Raw genomic sequence first — 22815 nt, forward strand, 5'->3', positions numbered from 1 at the left:
GGTAAGATGAAATCATAAAGTTTATCACTGTTCTGCCTCACAAGTTTAAAATAGTGCTGTTAAGTACAAGGCCACTGTGTTTGAATGACACTCTCGGGGAGTGGAGGTGGTTATATGTTACGTTGGGATTTACCTGTGGTTTAAAGTGGTTTTCTCTTTTTAGGTTTTTGAAGGAACCTGTGCTGGTGCCAAACACCAAACAACCTTTTGTAGAATTCCTGATCCAGGTTTTTAGGAGCGCAGACAGAAGAGGTCAAGATATCAGTATATTCCATCCATCCATTATCTGTAACCGCTTATCCAATTTAGGGTCACGGTGGGTCCAGAGCCTACCTGGAATCATCGGGCGCAAGGCGGGAATACACCCTGGAGGGGACGCCAGTCCTTCACAGGGCAACACAGACACACACACATTCACTCACACACTCACACCTACGGACACTTTGGAGTCGCCATATCAGTATATTCACACTTTTAAAGTAGTTTGGGTACCATCTTTATAACAAATGCTCTGTCTGTATTTTATATTAATGAAGTGAAATGTTTCTCAGGGTTTTTTTTTTCATTATTATTTAATAATTACAGATGTTTAGAAATAATCATATATTCAAAACTCTGTTTGAAACCTTTATGTTTGTGATTTATTATTTGTAAAAATAATATAAAAATTAAGAGGGTTCCCAAAACGTACACCATTCTAGTCACTGGACCTTTCATCATGAGATCAGTTCTATCCCCAGTGATGCCTCAGTCTTCTGGAGGCTGACAGTGAGAGCAGATTGGCCTCACTCTCTGTGTGTGTGGATGAACTCCCCGTCTCCCCGAGTCACAGTAACAGCCAGAGCTGACATCACAGATCTGGAATCAGAAATGACTAATGATTGGGGAGAATATTGGGATAAAATAATTTTTTAACAAATGAGGGGTTTAACGGTTACAATGTAAATGCAGTTTATTTCATTTATTATTTTCTTAAATACTCTTTCGTATATTCAGTGTATTATAATCTGTTGGATGAACATTTTTAAATCAATTAATTCAAGCTGAAGTTTCATGAAATTATAAAATATTTTACATTTATGATGTTTTTTTCTACAAACATGAGCATTTAATCCACTGTAATAAAAGCTATGGTGATGTATTCTTTTCAGCTAATAACCAGAATTAACATGAATAAATATAATCTCACCAGAATACTGCTTCTGTTCTGTTCATTATTCTGAGATATGTTTCAGCGTTGATCAAGGGCCATATCAAGCGTCAGTAAAAATTTTAGACGTTTGCGTTATTAAGGCTAACTTACTCCATTTACGTGCGTAAATAAATATATATTCCTTTCTAACTTTGTAGTTTTCACTGCCCTTATAACCCTATGCGCCCTTTACGTTGGTGTGGATGTTACTCGGATGTTAAGTAACAGAAGACAGATACAGTTCAGATTCAAAAGTGACGACATCAACAAACATGGCGGCGGCGGAGGAGGTGCTGATAATATAAATGTACTTACTGCAGCAAAGTCAAAGGATCAACAGCGGTTTAAAACAACAGTGGTCTGTGAGGCCATTAAATACTTTGCGACGTGTAAATGCAGAATTATTTTGTCAGATGTCGTGTTGCCCCCGCGGTTTCCAGCGATAACTGCTCCGTTCTGTACGTATCCGTAAGTTCTCCAAGAACGTTCACAAATGCGGACGAAATGAACGCCGAGTGCGGACAGAGGGCCTTTAATGAGAATGAAAGAAGCAAACTTGCTCATAAATTCAGAGAAGTTAAAATATTAAAAACTTTATAAATCTTGCTCTGGATTCTAAAGGTAATTTGCTGTTTTTCAACCGTATGTGACGTTTTACAGCATTTTGTTTTGTCGAACTTTGCACAGTAAAGCGAGCAGGTTCAGATGGTTCAGCAGGTTCTGATCAGAAGATAGTTGCGTGTGTGTGTGTGTGTGTGTGTGTGTGTGTGTGTTACTGAACTCAGGGATCGGACTCCCAGGTGATATGTAGCTGAGTTATACAGACATACAGTCTACACAGATGTCAGTAATTATCAGGTCTGTGTGGAACCCGTGGCGGCAGAAACCCAACACCTGCTCCAGAGGATTTCAGAGGAATTCACACATAGTGGAGTTTCTCAGAATTAAACAAATCAAGTGAGGCATCAGAGCTGCTGTAATCTAAGAGTGGGACCTCACTGATATCCAGTTAAGAAATTATTTTTAACAGATATGGTGAAGGAAAAATACATTTTTAAAAATTCTATGTGTTTTTCCCCTTCAATATTCAGACATTATATTTGATCATTTTTATAATGTGAATGTGAAATCTGAGTCAAAACACTGAACTACTGACCTCTGTCATGTTCCTCAAATAGTTTCTGAACAATTTTTGCAGTGTGACATGGTGCATTATCCGGCAGAAAGAGACCACTGACTCTTCAGGAAATACAGTGGCCCTGACTGGGGGAACTTGGTCAGTGATAATGCTTAGGTAGGTGGGATGTGTAAGGGTAACACCCACATAAATGTCAGGACCCAAGGGGGGTGGCTGTGATCTCTGTAACAACCTATTCAGTTTTATTAAATAGCTCTTAAATTAACTTTAACATCAACATTGAACTTTCTTTTGTTTTAAGTTCATTGTTGTTTCCTTATTTCTCTCTAATCGTCCACATGTTAAAAAAAAAAAGTTGAGTCACAAAGATAAAGCGCAGTGTGGAGAATGGTGATCTCAGCAGCTGCTCCATGATCCAACAACTATTTCAAAAGTGTTTATGTAGTAATTTGATTTGTCTGAATATTTTGTACTTTAACACTTTTAAACTATTTTGTTTCTGGATGTAAGTAACTCCTTTGTTGTGTACAATTATGAGTACATAGTAAAAACCCAGTAATCATTTTATCAAAGTAGAAGCGCAGTTCTGACCATCCTGAATCACATAAACACTACGTCATTAACGGACTTATCACTACCTTATTTACACAGGACCCGCCCATTTCCATAAACATGCCTTCATTTATGCAGATGTTTCCATAGTGAGCCAATAACAGAAGAGCATTCTGCAGTTCCGGAGCCAATTATTGTCCTCGTGGGCGGAGTTTGTGGTTCATGCAGTGAGTGCACAGCCCCCTCTACTGGTCAGAGCTTATACAGATTTATAGTGAGAGGAATAAAATGTGAAATGAGTATCACGTTCTACTTTTTTCAGAGAATAGAATGATGAGAACCTGTACTGTAATATTTATCATAAACACTGAGCTATATTACTGCAGTATATGAGATATGTTTCTACTGTAAAAAGGTAAGCAGTGTGTTCTGTATTTATAGAGAGATACTGTATGAGTAGAGCCCAGAGGGCTTTATTAATAGAGGAAGGAGTAATGTGTGCACATATAAATAAATACATGTTTATTACAATTAATGGTGGTGGCATTTATTAAGTTTCAATTTGTATTCATTTTCTTTTTTAATATTATTGTTTACATTTTTATAAATATATGAAATTAACTAAATTTGAAATTAATCATTGATATGTATAAATGTAAGTTTAATGCAGATACAACAAAGATTTAATTTGGATGTTCTCATTTTACTAATGAACTTGAACTTGTAGCACTTTAGTGAATATGGGTCAATGTTTGTGAAGGCAGAAACCTACATCATAAATTAAAAAGACACTATTTTTGACCTCATTCTACAAACATTCTCCTTTCAGCAGCAGCAGGTTTTACTCTAGACCTCATTCTGTTGGTTGAAGGAGATGGTTGTGTTTTGTTGTGGATCTCTAGGATCTCAGATGTTAAAGCAGTGATGTCACTTCTACCAAAATAGAAATAAATTGAGAAAAAAAAAAAAAAAAAAAAAATCCACAGAGCACATGATGCTGAAATACTCTTACAGGTCCTGAACAGCCGTGACAAGAATCAGGATCTAAATCACATTATTTACCACAGCTTGGACGTTCAGAATAAACACAACCCACACCATTAATTACTGACAGCAATCATTGATCTTTATTTGAACAGTGACGATCACAAACCAGATACAAAACACAATCACACTATAATCATATTTATTCTATTACTGAAGAAAATACAGCTAATACTGCTGAAATATCATAAAATATTACACAAATGCTATTAATCTAAAAGTGAACATTTTATTCATTTTTAAACTTGAAAACATTTTATTATTAATAGATTAAAATAAAATTAATGCTATTATTTTAAATATTAGTTACATAAGAAAGTAAAAAGTAAGACAAAAGTATTCAGCATGTCTTCTCAGTGTACAGGTTACGATGTATCAAGAATACAAATGTGATTAGAAATGCTGTCTTTTCAATAATATATTAAACATAAAAAGCCTTGGTGAAAACTTTTAAGGAGGGTTTAAAGAAGCAATCAGTCATTTGTACGCCACAAAATAACATAATATTTATGATATTTTTTCTCGAATAAAGCTAAAGTCTCAGGAGTTGAATCACCTGCTTTTAATCCAACTGCACTCACTAACAGCAGAAATGAAGCTGCTGGACACTGAACTGCTGTTTAAAGCCACTTTTCTGACCTTTCTGTTTGAGTGTCTCTAAATGAGCCGTTGTAGTACACATTATAATAACTCTGTATCAAACACTCAGTCAGATGCTCCAGCTTCTATCACTGCGTATGATGTGTTCACCTCATCAGGTTTAACTGTGAAATACACGATAAACACAGAACATTAGTCTTTGATCAGATGTTCTGATTCAGTTAAAGATTGATAAAAAATGTCTGATTCACAGAAACTGAGAGACGACTGAAAGACTGAGTTCTTACCTCGAGCTCTGTAGCATTTCACCCCCAGCACAACGGAGGTAATCAAATAAGGAGTCACTGCCATGAGACTACTGAGCACTCTGAGGACTGAGAATGGAGATTCTGAAACAGACACACCTGATACACACACACACATTAAAACCACTATAAAATAGGACAGAGATTATTGTTTAATGAAAATATAAATCAGAAAGCAGCAGACCTCTGACTGAGATCCAGCTCTGAGGAGACTCTCCTTTCTCTGGGTGTTTACAGTGGTAGAGACCTTCATCAGCCTTTAAGACTTTATGGATGGTCATCTCTCCTGTCGTCTGCTTCTGGAGAAGTACTCCATCTTTGTAGAAATCAACTTGGAGGTGTGAGGAGTTTGTGGAGCGAATTAAACAGCGGAGAGTCAGAGAATCTCCCTCAGACACAGAGTGGACAGGAGTCTCCAGAATCACAGCACCACCTGCAGAACAACAGTGAAATCACTGTAGAGAACAGAGTAATGGTATAAACACAGACTGTTATTCCTACAATCTTTATTCCTGCTTTGATAGCTTATAATGATTATACAGACTGACATTCCTGTGAAAAGCTGAAATTGTGGTTTGTGGAGTGCTTTTGTAGAATGTTGTGCTTAGTACGTTACGAATGAACTTGAACCAGTCAGGGTCCATTATACTAAAACATGCTATTAGATTTAGTATGAAATTGCAACAGGAACATTTTTACTGCTCCAAAACAGGCCTGGGTTAACTTAACTCACTTGTTTTATATTTTTTTATTGTAAAGTTTAATATAAATTACACTTTGAACACTTACATCCCCCTCCTCTGTGTTGGAACATTATTGTACAATGAAGCACTACAGACTCACTGAGAACCTGCTGCACATTTTAACATCAGTTGGTACTTTAACTAGACTCAAGACTGCACCTGTTTCTCTGCATGATTTCTTATCCTTTTCTAAAGTGTTGAGATTTTGTATCTTATAAAAATGTAAGGTTCAGCTGATACAAACCTGAGATCATGTGAGAAACACAGAACATTGTTGAACACAATTCACACTTTGTGTAAACGACTGGATGAGGCAGGAAACGAGTCAAAAAAGCAGTTTACCAAGCTCCACACTGAGCACACCTTTTACAATACAGTCCCATACTGTGCACAAAAATAGTTTCCAGAGCTGGTCGAAAGAATCTCTGGGAAATAAAACACAGCTGATGGACAGGTTCACCAACACCTCTGATAACTATAAAATACCCCCAGTTTAACCTTAATCTTATCTCTTAATCTGAACTTGTGACACACTTTATACTTTCATTGCCACGGGTCACAAATAAGCAGCTCATATTTAAATAAAGAATGGAAAGTATGTGACTTCATTAGACTAGAGTAAGTACCAGACCAGAACATCTCATGAAACATTTCACATTGCTCTCTGGCCTCTTTATAACTCGTGAGACTTTTATTTGATGTTTTACACACAGTTTTATGTCTTTGAAGGTGAGGGATTCATCTCAAAATTATCTAAATGACATTATACATTTTGATGATAAATTTTGGGCAGTTGTGTTCTGAATGTAAGTGCTCCGTGCCGTTGCAAGGGCTCCATCAACAGCAAACAACCCTCTTCCTGCTGGCGCCTTCTCAGCTGCTGTCTCTCCACCAGCTCCTTCCTCTACATTCTCGATGTGCAGCATTGCTCTTCCTGCCAGTGATACTTCTTTCCACAGGCCCAAGCATCACCACTGTCTCCTCACTGGTTTGTTCCCTGTCCTTCAGTCCCCCTCAGGGACTGCAGTATATATGCACTATACTGGGGTTCTGCAAATAGTGTGATAGTGTCCAAAAACATAGTTGACCATTTTCAGTGCGCTCAAACAATCCAATAATGTACTTTAAAATGTAGTGTACCACACGTGTACACAAGCAGATAGAAGATTACCCACTGTGTTGTGTGGCTAAAAAAACCTGTGCATGAAGCAGTGTCCGAAATCGTTTACTATCCTCCTGCATTCAGTGACCCATAATAGTGCACTATATAGTGAATGAGGGAATAGTGAATAGTGAGCCTTTTTGGCCACAGGGTCAGTGTGTGTTCTTACATTCTCGTGTTCTTGTTTGATGTCATCTTCCACGGCTGAATGTATGTTCCATACTGAAGAACACAAACGGCAAGAACGGTTAAAGTACCGAGATATTGTTCTTGTTCTCCAGAAAAAAATGAGAATGCGTTTGACCTCCAACGAGAGCGACCTGAAAACCCCATCACTCACTGCGGCAACATGAATTTGCTCTTGCGAGGTGACTTCTCTAGAATGTTCTTCTGGAGACTGCAAGTCCATTCTTACTATTGAGTAACAGTCCTAATTCACCTTCACACATGACACTGACTGAATTCATTCACACGCCATACACACACCTGTCTGTATCTGACAAGTTTTCTTTGTTATAGGAAATAAACACATGTTAACACAGTATATAGTGGACTGTGTCCACGAACACAACTAACAAACCCAAACATGTAACTTATGGATCCAGATATTGAAAATATTCCATTGGCAGTGGTCTCATGTGTAGGGGGCATAAAATGCTGACATCATACATTCATTCATTATCTGTAACTGCTTTGACATCATACAGCGTGTCTGAAATAGCTTCTCTGTCCCTATAGAATGGCATCATCATAAGAGATACATAAATCATAGACCTACACTGTATACATTCAGATAGCACTAGACTTCAGATTCCCACATATGAATAAACTTAAATGATGTTGTACTAAATATATATATAATGCAGAATTAAGATTTGGATGTAGTCATTTGCTACAGGGATATCTTCAAAAAGAAGAGTGAGAAAAATGTTTGTTTTTAAAAACATCTGGATCCTTGGGGATGGGGCCAAAACCACATTAAACCAATGTGAAAAGGCCAAACTTCCATGAAAATGTATAAGAATATTATTGGAAATTTTGTTCAAATATTTCACCTAAACATACACCTGTAAAATCAGAGACAATAGCTCACCCGTAGCTGCACGGTTTGTGTTAGTTATCATCTAGTCTTTCAGCAGTGGACTCTGGACGCTGCTCACAGAACAATGTTGGCAGGAGATTGGTTGGTTGACTGTTCTATTGTCAGCAGTGACACTGAGGGGTTTAAAAACTCCAGCACTGCTGTGTGAGTCAACTGCACTAGCCCAACACACACTAACACCCCACCACAACCTCAGTGTACCTGCGGCACCCACCCTTACAATAATATCTGCACGGTTGTGATTTGTTGGTGGATTATCCACTGAAAAGTGACAAAGGTTGTGAAAAAGGTTTGTCAGATGTTTTTCTCCATTAGTGATTGTATTTGTGAACAAAGAGAGCAACATCACTGAGCCAGTAGTAAGTGCTGGGGATGCACTTGACATATTCTATCAATATATTTCTATACAATCAAAAATAGTAGTACAACCCTTCATTGTGTTTGCAGAGGAACTTACAGTTCTACTTACTTAGCCCCCTCTTCAACTGTCAGTTCACACCCTGCAGCGCTGGTCTTCACATATCAACCACGGCTGAAATTAGCACAAGTGAACGAACAGCCACAGCAACCATCAAACTGTGGCCGGAAAGAGCAGTTTCAGCACTGCAGGTCTGTTTTAGCTGCACTGGCTGGAACATGTTTAAGGTGCTGCTGTATGTGAGAATCACACCTGGGGAAGACCTGGGGAAGTGTGTTTTATTACTCTTTCATCAACAAGTGGGAAGATGGTGTAGTAGCCACTGAAACTTATCACACAGTCACAGACACAGGCCCTGGCTGAGTTCTAAAGTATTATTATTTGCTCAAAGCCCATGATGCCTCTTTTAGATCTGGTGAGAGAGTGGCACTCTGCAACAAAGAGCAACCTCACTGTTGGAATGAAGAACATGTAAACAGTGATTGTCGAGAACAAAACAGAGGATCCAAACAGTTACAGAAAACAAAAGGGAAAAATAATCTCATACACATCAATGACTCTACATTTTCAGATGCTTTAAACAACACAGAGGCAGTGAGCTCCCACCTCCCCCCAGGTGATGAAGCACTGTCTGTGACTGTGGCTGATGTGATGAGAACCCTCCTGAAGTTTAATAAGAAGTTGAACCAGTAAAAGCCTGGGGGAATCACCCCATCCTCTTTTTATGCTCTTTACTGACAAAGGCAATTCAAACTCTCTTTAGACCGACAATAAAAAAATAATAATAAAAATACCCCAGAAAATGCTAACTACACAAGGTATAGCAACTAAATTCACTACCAGACTAAACTGAACAACAATAAACAACAATAAGTCCCTATTCCCTGGGGGTGCAGGACATGTCAAATCCCACAACAGACCGCAGAGGCAAAGGAGCTGCAACTGAGAAACTGTTCAATGCATGAGTTTCTCTGTAATTTGTCATGTAAGAATTGTTCACTATAAGAATTCTCAGATGTACCAGAGTCATGAAGGACATTCAGGTGAAGTGTGATGTCATGGACACCTTGAAGCTACTGAAGTGGGGGCTGTATGAGAATTGATGCAGCACCCACCAGAGTTTCCTGTTTACTTTATTGTTTAGAACACAAAGTCAGAAGAACAAACATAAAATATGCAGCAAAATACAGTGTTTTTCGTCTTTAATAAAATCAGATTTATTTATAGATCAGATTTGTTTCTCTTGATGGTTCACAATCATAAATGTGAGTGACTTGTATCTGTCTGTAATGTGAAAGAATCTGGGGGTTGAAGTAGGACCATGGGCACTGCTTGTGCATTGGGCTCAGAATTTGGTGCTACGCCCCTGTGTGTGTGTGTGTGTGTGTGTGTGGTTCCATCCCAAATGGGTCCCTATGCCCTGTGTAGTGCAGGATGTAGGTCCTAAATAACAGCATCTACACCAAAGTGCTGCACGATATGTCAAGAGCAGTGTAAAGGGAAAAAGACACGTGAAATTCGATCAGACTGTTCACATTCATGACAAATATCCTTGAATCTCATACATATCTGATGTAGACATCCTATAGGATCAAATCAAATTTGAAAAGATTGGATTTGACATGTGCACACAGCCCTGAAATGATCAGATTTGAGTCACACCAGTCAATGGCAATGTGAATGTATTCTTAGCCCCAGCTCTGACCAACTTGGTGAGTTCGGTGATGTCAGATAAGGTCAGATGAGATTACAAAGTGGATCAAATATTTTATGGTGTACACTTAGAAAAAAGGTACATTATTGCTCCTAAAGATACATTCTGTGAAAATATACCTTTAAAGGAACAGCTGTGGTTTTAGAGTCCATTTGTGTTCCCTAAAAGTACATTAGATTTTATTCTTCAGAAGGTGAGGTGAAAAATTGTATGCTTCTTTTCTCTCTCTCTCTCTCTCTCTCTCTCTCTCTCTCTCTCTCTCTCTCTCTGTCTGTCTCTCTCTCTCTCTCTCTGTCTCTCTCTCTCTCTCTCTGTCTCTCTCTCTCTCTCTCTCTCTCTCTCTCTCTCTGTCTTTGTATTTTAAAGCAGAGGAAGTGGTGTTTAACACTGCATTTCTCCGACACGTCTGGAGCAGTATGGAGTTCAGTCGTCTGTGTGTGATGTTCTGTAAGTAGTAAAAGTTCTGTTTATAACCACTGAGTGCAGCAGAGGAGAGAAGAAGACACAATCTTTAATGTGTATCAGACGTTATTGAACAGGTTTACATGGAAATTTGCCTCATTAATTAAGTGTGAACTTATTTCACAGGCAGGATGAGTTTGGTCATGCAGTATATTACTAATATTATTACTAATATACTGCAGGGTCAATCAATACAACTGTATTAATGCTAGTAATTAAAACAGTCAGAGTTCTTATGTCCCAATTCTACATGGATTACTACAGTATGTTTATTTTAATGAGGGACTATAGATTTAGTTCATATATATATTGCCAAAGTGAATGAGAGGAGGATGAGCATACTGACAAGAGAGAGAGAGAGAGAGAGAGAGAGAGAGAGAGAGAGAGAGAGAGAGAGAGAGAGAGAGAGGTAAATAATCTAACTGGACTCAAAGCAGTTTATGGGAGAATGGATGGGTAACATAAATTAGAAGTCAGCATTTGAAGTTGTAAACATTTGGCTTTGTGAAGTGAAGTGTGTTTGCATTCCCACAGTGTGGACCTCACTACAATTTTAAATCTAGTTGTGGCTCTGTATGAAGTCTGTATTATTGAAGCTGTATTGTATGAGTGTTTGCTTCAGTGTCAGTATTGTGATACCTGACAGATATTAAATCAGACTGATAGGATAACAGCTCCAGTCTGCAGTAACTGCTTGTAGCTAATTTTTCTTGTGACTGTTGCTTATTTCACGCAGCTACGTGTAGTAGATGTTGTAGCATGATCCTTCTAGGGAACAAACGATAATAATAATCACTATGTTTACTTTATAAACACATACAAAACAAAGACTATACACTCCAATCAACACAATAACAGAATCGAAGCATATTACATCATGGACAGTGTTTGTTGTATTTTTGCTCATATTTTCTAGTCGGTTAGACCCCTTCCCCACAGTTCTTCATTAATTAGGACCTCCATAGGACAGTTGGTATTATTTGGGTGATAGATAATTGTCAGCACTTCAGTGACACAGACGTGGTGGAGGTGGTGTTAGTGTGTGTTACACTGCTATGAGTGAATCAAACACTCATCTTTTTACTGATTTATGAACCTGTTTATCCTTTAACTCACAGTGCTGTTGATTTTTGGTGTTTGTCATTTTATAGTCTATAAATAAAACAAGTTAATGGAATTAAAAAAGCAGTGCTGCTGGAGTTTTTAAACACTGTGGCCTCTCACCTCCCAGTGCTTTAGACACATGATCCACCACCTGATAATACAGCTCTGTGGTAATCCTGTGTCTCTGAGAGGGTCCTGATCACTGAGTTTATTGATGCACTAAAAGTGAACTTGATGGAATCCAATCTTTTTAAAATTATGGTCATGGCCACAGTGATGTTCACAAGTCATTTTTTACAAGTCCAAGTCAAGTCTCAAGTCTCTCATCCCGAGTCCTAATCGAGTCTCAAGTCTCTTATGGTTGAAAACCATGAATGCCATTGTTCCGGACCACATGACTGCATTGCTATTTCTTGATTTTAAATCATGTACTGTACTGTCATTTTTAGCACACACCTCTTTATCAAAACTGATCAGATCACTTTAAAAGTATATTTAACTGTAGTTTTAAATATTTTTTATATTTAAAATATATTATTTTCTGTTTGTGTTTAGCATAATTAAGAATCTCATGCCTAATATTTTTCTGTTTGAAGAAAATATAAAACTAGGGTGGCACAGTGGCGCAGCAGGTAGTGTCGCAGTCACACAGCTCCAGGGGCCTGGAGGTTGTGGGTTTGATTCCCGCTCCGCGTGACTGTCTGTGAGGAGTTGGTGTGTTCTCCCCGTGTCCGCGTGGGTTTCCTCTGGGTGCTCCGGTTTCCTCCCACAGTCCAAAAACACACGTTGGTAGGTGGATTGGCGACTCAAAAGTGTCCGTGTGTGTGTGTGTGTGTGTTGCCCTGTGAAGGACTGGCGCCCCCTCCAGGGTGTACTCCCGCCTTGCGCCCGATGATTCCAGGTAGGCTCTGGACCCACCGTGACCCAGAACTGGATAAGTGGTTACAGATAATAAATGAATGAAAATCTAAAACTTTTGTAAATACAGGTCTGTGCGGGCGATTTTTAATCCTGCTTTACGGGACGGGCTACACTGATTTATAAAGGAGATTACTGTGCTCTGCCTCACGCAGCACATTGGGAAACGAAAAGGAAGCTGGTTGCCTCGTGTGTCTCACGCTCTGACTCAGAGTTTGACTCACGGAAACGTGGAACAATCAGGGAGAGTACTGTGAACTCATTTAGCATTTAGTTGAAGGGGCTTTGGACCAGTTTGGGCTACGCCACTGCGAGTAGACAATATTTTATTATTAAACGGTGTGTTTATTTTTAATAAAAGCCAAGCAAGAATGAAAATATTGTACCTTGTTATTCGACAGGTTGTATTTTTCTGCAGATACCTCTTGCAGATATCGATACCTCCGATACCAGACATTTGCTCTACAATCGATTCTCAAATCCAAATATTGATACTTTTGATACGTGAACACAGTGGAAAGTAATAAAACGATTAAGATCTTGTCTAAATGATACGCGGTTGGTGGGAACTTATTTTTCTTCCGCCTGGGTAAGTAATGAGTAAATGCAGCGGCACACGGCTCAGTCACTCAGTTTGTAAACACAGACACAATGGCAGATTGTAAGCGGAGCTGCACAGACAAGATGTGGTTTGTGATGTTGTGGCAACACAACAAACCTTGTGAAACACCTCAGGTTAAACCACAAAAACAGAATGCGAGACGTCTCTGGTGGAGTCCTTCAGTGCTGCAGGCAGGTACTATCCAGAGGGAGAAAATGTGGAGCTTAAAACGGCGCTAAGCACTGTTACTGTTGGAGTTGTTCAAATGAATGAATATGGTTATGAAATTGTTAACGAAAAAACACATGCTTTAACAAATAGCTACATGAGTTCAGTTAATAATGTGTGTATCACTGAGATAATCTCACATAGGCAACAAAGCCTAGACTTATTCAGGTACAGTTTCCTAAAGAATTGATCATTTAAAGTGGATTACAGGTGTCATTAAATTATACAGAGCAATTTCAATAAAACATCCATGGTGAACTTTGAAAAATATATCCTAGAAAAGATGGATAAAAATATAATATTTTGTCCATAAAAATATTTATTATTTACAATCTGTCTAATTTACTTTAACTGTCAAATTAATATTTTAAAATGTAGGTATTGAAAAACCTGTGCAATTATTGTGCCATTTATTTATTTAATTAAATATTTACTGGCAATTTAGATTTGAGTCACACAGCATTACAAACAGCAAGTGTTTGTATCCTCTTATTGTAGGCGATTTGGAGAGACTACATACATAGTTGAATCTAAATAAGATTAAGCATTCACTGCAGAATCGCCCCGTCATTTGTTTTGCCATGTGATTTTGTATCAATTGATGGTGATTCCCCAAGAGCAGCTACACTCAATATACTTCAGAGTTTAAAATAAATAAATGACTGTTGTATTCTTTATGAAGCTATGATTTAAAATACACTACTGTTTTTCTAATTTACTGGACACATTAGGTGTATTTGTACAGAGTATCGGATCGGATCAGTATTGTTGATACCAGCCTGAATTTTACTCAGTATCTGATCAGAAAGGTAATCAGTGGTAACGAACGTTACTAGTGCTGATATGTGAAACTAATGATATAATGATAAAGTACACAAAGATAGTTCACGAGTTCAAGTTGAGTCTTAAGTCACAGTTTGAGGGACTTAAATGCGACTCGAGTCAGAGTCTCAAACTCGAGTCCCCATCTCTGCATGGCCACAACAATAACACGCAATGAGTGAAAAAAGCTCAGTGGAAAGAAATCTTTTCAGTAATTCACTGATTCACTTTCAGTGATTGACTTCTGACACTGAAAGAGTAACGGAGCATGAATCTTAATCTGTAATCATGTGATTCTGAATATTTTACTTTATAAAATGAGCTCCAGCTCTTTCAGATTTCTTCATTCTGTGTGTGTTACCTGCTGATGTTTCACACTAATACGTCATGTCCTCTGTTTCTCTCTCTGCTGCAGTGCTGGTTCTGCTCTTCCACCGCGGACAAACTAAAGGTGAATCATTACATGCAGCTACTGAACTCTCTCATTATCATTCACATACACAGAGTATTACAGAGTATTCTGCGTATTTAAATGGCCATGTGAGGACACAGACATTTGGACTGTGTTCAGAAGGTTTATTTTTTCTTCCATGAATATTTAGTTACAAAATCTGTTCCCAGAGTTGAAGTAGAGTTTTGAGGGACTGTGGCCTACAATGTGAACAAGCTTGCATTCTAAGACCAAACAACCAGCAAGTGTGTTAACACCACCCAGACTGACTGTAACACAGCTTCAGTATAAGCTCCAGCAGTGCTATAAATGTGAGAGTTCATGCAAGAACATATGAAACAAAATGAACCCTAAACTCATTTCTTTATTAAGACTACTTTAACATGATTAATTAAGTATCAATTAAACTCAATAGATTTGTTGTGTAAATGTATTATAGCCAGCTCTGTGGTTTGTTTTCCAACAAGAGCTTTATAAAATCTGCTTAGTGTTAAGGTTGAGGGTGCGGACTGACGGATGCGGACGCAAACGCTAATAACACAGACTTTATTAAACAGGAAATAAACAAAACAAACATTAACGAACTAGAGAGCAAACACTAAGCGGGGAAAGAACAAGACTGAGAACGAGAATCGGGAACAAACAGTACGAAGAGCAACTGAACGAAACATTACCAAGAACAATACAATCCGAAGAACAACTGACCTAGCAAACCATACGAAGAACAAATGAACGACCACAGGAAGTGAGGGAAGGGGACTTAAATACAACAACAAACGAGAAACACCTGAAACGGATAACGAGAGTGACGAACAAGAAGGCGGAACAAAGGCGGGGCGTGAACGACAACAAAACAAAGCCATGTGCTGAGATCAGGAAAACAGACGAGATGAGGGCGTGACACTTAGTCACGTGTTAAAATTGTTAGAAATAGAAACCTGGAGTGGCGTTGTTGTTGCACAGTGATCAGAAATGATGATAAATTCAGGTATAAATCCTGCTAAGGGATGTAGCTGATGTGTAAAACTGCAAGAAAAATCATATAAAAATTCGTCAAAGAGAATTATTATTACACTTACGCTGAGAGCTCATAATATTCAAGCTTCCAACAAATAAAGGATTTATGCAACAGTCTGAAGATGGGAAATTGCACACTTCCACTCAGTTATCACTGATCTGACTGCTGTCTGAATATAATTTGAATCTAGATATTGAGTTATTTGGGCTATGGTTAAATTTATTTTTAAAATGTAAGAAAGCTGTGGTGATTTGGCTGGTGTTTGGTCAGAAATGTTGCAAACATCTTAACTTTGTCTTCAACTTTGAATCAAAAGCCTATTTTATTAGTTCTGCGTCAGTGGACACGCCGTGTTGAAATGGGATAAAAGAGTGGTCACTGAACAGCTTTAACTACTCTGAGGTTGGGACTGTGGCCTCAGGTTTTCAAATGGAGTTTTCCCACTTGAAAAGCAGAAAGGTTCAGATTCCCTCTTGTTTATGAAAACAAAACAACACACACACACACACACACACAAATAAATATTAAAATATGATGATGATTGTGTTGTTGGTGACTCATAGTTGGTGACACTACTGACCTCCACACAGCAGATTAGGACTCAGTTCTCAGGGCTGGAAAACAACAATAAATCCGAGTAGTTGTGTAGGAGTGTGTTCACCTACTGTAGGTTTAACATGTAAAATGTTGCAAATTATTTAAACCCTGTTTTCATTTAGAATAGATAGATAGATAGATAGATAGATGTATTTTTATTGAAACTGTGCTGAATACAAGCCTGATTTCCCGTCTCCTATTCAGTCTGGAAGGGTCCATGATTTCCAAAAGGAACTAATTTTTATTTGTTTAACCACAGGAAAGTTTTCAAATTTGCCTCCGTTTGTTGCCTCCAAAATGCTGCAATTTAACTGCTCTTGGGCTGAGAAGGCAGCTGCGTTTCTGGATCTTTTTTTTATATGGTTTCTATTCTTTATGGTAGAATTTTAACTTGTATTTGTGGATGCAGTGTGTGTGGTTTTGGGGAGTGTTCCAGTGATTTCTGCTGCAGTATCATGTCTTCTTTTAATACAGTGCCATCTGAGGACCCAAAGATCATGGCCATTCCATATTAGTTTTCAGACTAAAGACACTCGTACTCAAGATACTTATGTACTGAAGATGATGATATCACTAGAAAATAAATCACAAGTTCTTTACTGTTTTATTCTGAGAAACTTTATTCTGGAATTATGTCACTATTTGTCTGTGCAGTCTTCTACAGAGTGGTGAACCTCTCTCCATTCTTACATCTGAAAGATTCAGCTGATAAATATAATCAGTTGGAAAATGTTGTTTTAGCTGTAACTGCTGGTGTGAAACATGTTTCTGCTGTGGATGAATGGAGGGAAAAGAAATAGTAGAAATGAGAAATTAAGTGGTGAAATAAACAAAAAGAAGACTCCCACAGCAGTTACAACATGTACATTTTCTATGAGAGGAGTGTGAGTTGTGGCTGTATTTGAACCTAATCCTAACACTGACAGTGCAGAAAAATCAGAAATCAAATTTCAGGGTTTTTTAGGGAGAGCTTTTGAAGTGCAGACTGACTGAACAGAAACAGAACACAGAAACATTCAGAGTCATAGAAACTTTCATGCTTTTAGGACGGTAGAGTGACATTATAATTACATTATTAGTAATTAGTCATGTTTATTACTAATTATTACAAATTACTAATAGCCGCGGTGACCCTCTGCTAAACCCACTAAAGAAATATAACTTACATTTTAGTCTATTTAATCTATTTTTTAATGTTTGTATTTATATTTTGGCAGACACTGGGATGATACTGAGACACAGCCGTGCTGTAACAAGAAAAGTTTTACTAGACTTTTACAGTCTAGTTTGGCCTAGACTTGGTCTGTAGCCAGATTCAGGAGCATCACAATCACCACACTTCATTCTGACAGTGAGCCCCCAAACAACAACACGTCTCACCACACACCACCCCCAAACACACAAAAACATAAGAGAAAGCCCTCCCTGATATGAACAACCACCAACTGCAACATTAACCCCAAAATTAGCCATAAATCTACGAACCAGGGGAGGCCACAGTGCATGCTGGGAGCTCTCCTGTGAAACCCCAAGCCAGTGTCATTATAATATATAGTTTAAAAAAACAATGAATGAACAAATGAATCAATTAATGAATTAATTATTTAATAATTGTCACATCCTGGCCCAATCTTGTTTATTTTCCCCCGCCATGTGGCTCTGTCTGTCTGTTATTGTCCATGTCTCCGCCTTTGCCACGCCTCCTTTACCCTCGTTATCTGTGTCAGGTGTCTCGTTTGTTCATGTATTTAAGTTCCGTTGTTGTCACTTCCTGTGATCGGTCATTTGTTTTGTATTGTTTTGCTTGCTATGTTTCTAGTCGTGTTATTTCGTGTTTACCCTCAAGTTCGTTAGTTTTGTTATTTCATTAATAAATTATCTGTGTTGTAGCGAGTGCGTCCGCCTCCGTTAGTCCGCCCTTCACGTCCCCCTGACAATAATAAATGATTCAGTTTGTGTCTTTTGTGAAATAAGTAAAATGATGTAATTAATTATAATTATTAAATGGTTGTATACTGGAGGAGAAAAATCAGCTGTTTTGTTGAAAATATGGAACACACTACAGAGAAAAACTAAATATCGCATGTTGCTATATTTCTGTTAAAACAAACACATGTACAATGTTTTACATCAAAAAAATAACTAGTTACTTTCCACTAAAATATAAAGAAATTTGATCCATGAAGAGGAAATGATATAATGTTTAACAATGTCATTTGATCAGGGGACAAAGTTTGAAGAAAACTGTACATTGTAATTCATCATTTCATATCAACAGAATATAAACCCAAACTGAAAGTGCAGCCTCAGGACGCAGTCTTTACTGGAGACACAGTTACTCTGAGCTGTGAGCCGCAAGATTACACTGGATGGGAGTTTTACTGGTATACAAACTCTCAGAATTTACAACATCCTCAGATTCCTGAAGATAGACGCATCAACAGAGTCAGTGTAACAGTGTCTACTCCAGGAGAAACAGAGTTCCAGTGTGGAGTGCGCTGGCCAGGAGACAGTCCTTATTACTTCAGTGACACTGTCCAGGTTACAGTCAGAGGTATGTATTGACTGCTACTGATTTCTATTTTGTGTTCTTCCTGTGTCCACGTGGGTTTCCTCCGGGTGCTCCGGTTTCCTCCCACAGTCCAAAAACACACGTTGCAGGTGGATTGGCGACTTGAAAGTGTCCGTAGGTGTGAGTGTGTGAATGAATGTGTGTGTGTCTGTGTTGCCCTGTGAAGGACTGGCGTCCCCTTCAGGGTGTATTCCCGCCTTGCGCCCGATGATTCCAGGTAGGCTCTGGACCCCCCGCGACCCTAAATTGGATAAGCGGTTACAGATAATGGATGGATGGATGATTTCTATTTTACTAAAAACCTGAGTTCAGAACTGTGTGTGGTATAAGGACGACATCCCCCTCAGTGAATCTCCACAGTGGAAGGAGAACAAATCTCTGAAATTAATCTGTATCACGTAGGTGTTTATAATGGTAAAGGGCACATCGGGCTGAACACACACACACACACACACTCCAAGAGTGTGATGTCTTTATTGCAGTTTATAGTATGATTTATTAATCTAGAAGTGCATTATAAATATACAAATCTATGACTTATGCTAGACATCAGGAGATTAGTCTTTTAGGAGCCTCTGTGATTACTGCTCTGGGTTCAGCACTGCAGAAACTGAACTACGTTTTGGAGGAGTGTAGAACACCACTCCCCCTCTGATCTCTGTAAAGTGCTGTAAAAATGAACTACACCAGGGGGCGCCCCAGCAGCAAAAACCCAAATCTTACCCAGTGTTTCTCTAAGTGTTGTTTATCTGATAGAGACCAGTTTGGTGGTTTATCAGGTCCAGAACATTTTTAGATTTCTTCTTTTTTATCATTTAAATATTTAATTATTTTAATTTTTAAAATTAATTAAAATAAAAATTAATGTGTGGGGGGGTGCCCTTTAGGGAGAGCACAGAGGTGTTTGAAAGGGGGTGCAGCAAGGCAAGTGTATGAGAGGAGTAATGCACGTCACTTGTAATAATTCCACTGTAAATGTGATTTGAGACTTTATTTAGTTTTGTTCATTAAGGAGATGCAGGTTTGTAAACAGAAGTTGTTTTGTAACATTTTGCCTTCAAATAGATGCTTTAGAATCTCGAAGTTGAGACTGAATAGGTTTAGGAGCTGGTTTATACCTCAGTGAGTGGGAAACTTAATAAAAGAGTGATCCATATAGATTTGCTCATATGTAGTAACATGGTTTTAACTACATACAAAATTGTTTCTCCAAACCTAACTTTACAGGAGCAGGAAAAGTTTATTTTTATATTTTAATAAGTGTTGGAGCATTAATTGGTTTCTTTGTGAACAAATCTGTCCCCGTAAAAAAAGTGCAGTTGGTGTTTCCAGAGTCAGAGAGAATTTAAGAAACTTCAAAAATGGAGATACAAGGTTTTGTTCTGTTATGATAAACATTTAAAAGCATTTGTGATCTTTGAACAGAGAAACCAACGCCTACAGTGAAGATCCAGCCAGATCCGAGTGTTTCATCGGAGAGAGAGTCACTCTGACGTGTGAAATACAAAGTGGAGGTTCCTGGAGTTATTATTGGTTTAAGGGTGACACACAGCAGTCTCAACACTCAAAGACGTACCACGTCCCTACAGTGGGTAGGAATCATAGAGGAGATTATTCCTGTAGAGGAGAACTTTCAGGCCGAATATACACACACACCAGTGCCTCTGTTACACTGACTGTATCAGGTGAATGTCACACCTTTATTACATTATTCTATTATTAGAGTTCATATAAAACTATATTAGGATGTTTTTATAAATCTGTGCTTCTCTCCTATTACAGCTGCAGGAGATTAGTTTTTTAGGATCCTTGACTTTCCTCACCTCTGAAGTTCAGTTACATGTTGTTTGCATTTTCTGTTTCTCAAAGATCCAAACACATTCAGTGAGATCAGGAGCACAAAAGCTTTCCCAAGAAAATGTAAAAATGATCTTATGATAAACACTATGTAGTTAGTAGTTAAATGCAATTTAAAAAGTTTTCAAATATAGTCTTCCAATAGTCCTCATTATTTCTTTAAGACTTTTCTCAACACATCCATCACTGTTTTTTCTTCTGTAGAAGCCATTCATGCTGCATTTTACAGTTTATAAACGCTGTGAGACACATGTTTAAACACGAATCACCCATTATTCCCAGTATTCAGTTAAATCTCTGCAGCTGATAGAGAAATGGAGGAAAAGAATAATCAGACTAGATGAGCATTAGAAACATGTAAATAAACTAGAACAAGAAGTGAGGGTGAAGGAAATCTTTTAATCTTCTATTAGTAGTGATTCAGCTCTTTAAACTGATCATTTTAGAGATTTAACTGAACTCTACTCAACTCTAAAACCAGTGTGAGGTTTTCATAAAGCTAAGAAAATAATTAAGAACATATGTTTTTAAAGAATGCTAATTGATTTTTATATTTTTCCTAAGAGAAAATTTAAGAATGTGAGATTTCTTAATATAATTTTTAAAGAATAACTTTATCTTAACTTTTATCCTAAGTGTGAAATTAACAAAAAAAAAATACATTTAAGAAGAATTTCTTTCTTAAGACACTTTGGTAAATCCGGACCTGGACTCTGGGGTGGAATGATACTTATCATTGACACATCCTTTCAGACCCATAGCTCACAGCAGAAGAACAGATTGTTTCAGGGGTTTATCAGGTCCAGCACAGTTTTGGAAGTTTAGTTGTTCATTATTTAAATATTTAATTGTTTCTCCACTATTTCATGGTCACGTCTGACTCTTTCACAGCACCACAGCTTGCCTCATAACAGCTGCTTCATGAACAAAACATACACTGATCCACTGAAGTAAAGCTTAGTCTGAGTTTATCCATCACCACAAAGTGGAAGATACAAATAAGAGGAAATGTTCAGGTTGTTGGAGAGTGAAAATATCTCATCAACAAATTGAAATAGTAGTATTTAAGATTTTAAGAAACACACATGCATTCATTATTAAAATGTAAAAGGAAAAATTATAGTCATAATTTACCAATGATGGATTTGTTTATAGCACCTCAATAAACACAATGAAGGGTCTACAGAGTGAACTGGGTCCATTTGCAGGTTTGTTCTAACACTATGTTTTGACAAAATATCAGATATTTAACTGACTTCATCATTTCATATCAGCAGTAAAACCCAGACTGAGAGTGGAGTCTCAGAGCACAGTCTTTACTGGAGACACAGTTACTCTGAGTTGTGAGCTGCCACAGTCGACTGGATGGAGATTTTCTGGAGGAAAGACTCTCAGTATTTACACCCTCCTCTGATTCCTGAAGATAGACACAACAACACAGTCAGTGCAGCAGTGTGTACTCCAGGAGGAACAGAGTTCCAGTGTGCAGCGCTCACGGAGATTATTATTCTGTGTTCTACAGTGATACCATTCAATTACAGACAGAGTTATGTGATGACTTTGACGACAGGGTGGTGCAGCAGGTAGTGTCACTGTCACACATCTCCAGGGTCCTGAGGTTTTGGGTTCGAGCTCCATTCTGGGTGACTTTGTTTTCTCCCCGTGTCTACGTGGGTTTCTTCCCACACTCTTAAAACACAATTTGGTGGGTGGATTTGTGACTCAAAAGTATCCATACGTGTGTCTAGTGCCTTCTGATGGACTGGTACCTCCTCCAGGGTGTGTTCCTACCTTGTGTCCAGTGATTCCTGGTTGGCTCTGGACCCACCTCGACCCTGAGCTGGATAAAGAGTCACAGACATTAAATGAATTAAAAATGTCAGAAAGATTGCTCTCAGAAGAAAACATTTCTCTCCAAAACCATAACTTTATGTAACCTTTATGAAAAAATGTAAAAAATGGAGACACATGGTTTTATTCTGTTACGATAATCATTTCACAATGACTTTTCATTTTGTGACAGTGAGACCAAGGCCTACAGTGAAGGTCCAGCCAGCTGCAGGTGTTTTCATCAAAGAGAGAGTCACTCTGACATGTGAAATAAACAGTGGAGTTGATGGGAAATATGTGTGGTACAAGAATAATGTTAATGTCCAAAATTCTCAGAAGAAGGAATATGTAATCGATTCTGTTGATCGGTCTCATGCAGGCGTTT

The 22815-nt window shown here is 38.1% G+C and overlaps 1 protein-coding gene across 1 annotated transcript in view; it reads left to right on the forward strand.

The window, feature by feature from the left end:
- Nucleotides 1-9980: 9980 nt before the first annotated feature.
- The window catches only part of LOC136666294 (Fc receptor-like protein 5), a 60356-nt gene continuing 47521 nt past the window's right edge, over nucleotides 9981-22815 (forward strand). The window contains exons 1-4 of the mRNA XM_066644392.1: nucleotides 9981-9992; nucleotides 18590-18725; nucleotides 19631-19667; nucleotides 20169-20284. Of these exons, the coding sequence (XP_066500489.1) occupies nucleotides 9981-9992; nucleotides 18590-18725; nucleotides 19631-19667; nucleotides 20169-20284 (301 nt within the window). The remainder of the gene's footprint in view (nucleotides 9993-18589; nucleotides 18726-19630; nucleotides 19668-20168; nucleotides 20285-22815) is intronic.

This window comes from Hoplias malabaricus, chromosome 14 (assembly GCF_029633855.1).
Source record: "Hoplias malabaricus isolate fHopMal1 chromosome 14, fHopMal1.hap1, whole genome shotgun sequence".
NCBI lineage: Eukaryota > Metazoa > Chordata > Actinopteri > Characiformes > Erythrinidae > Hoplias > Hoplias malabaricus.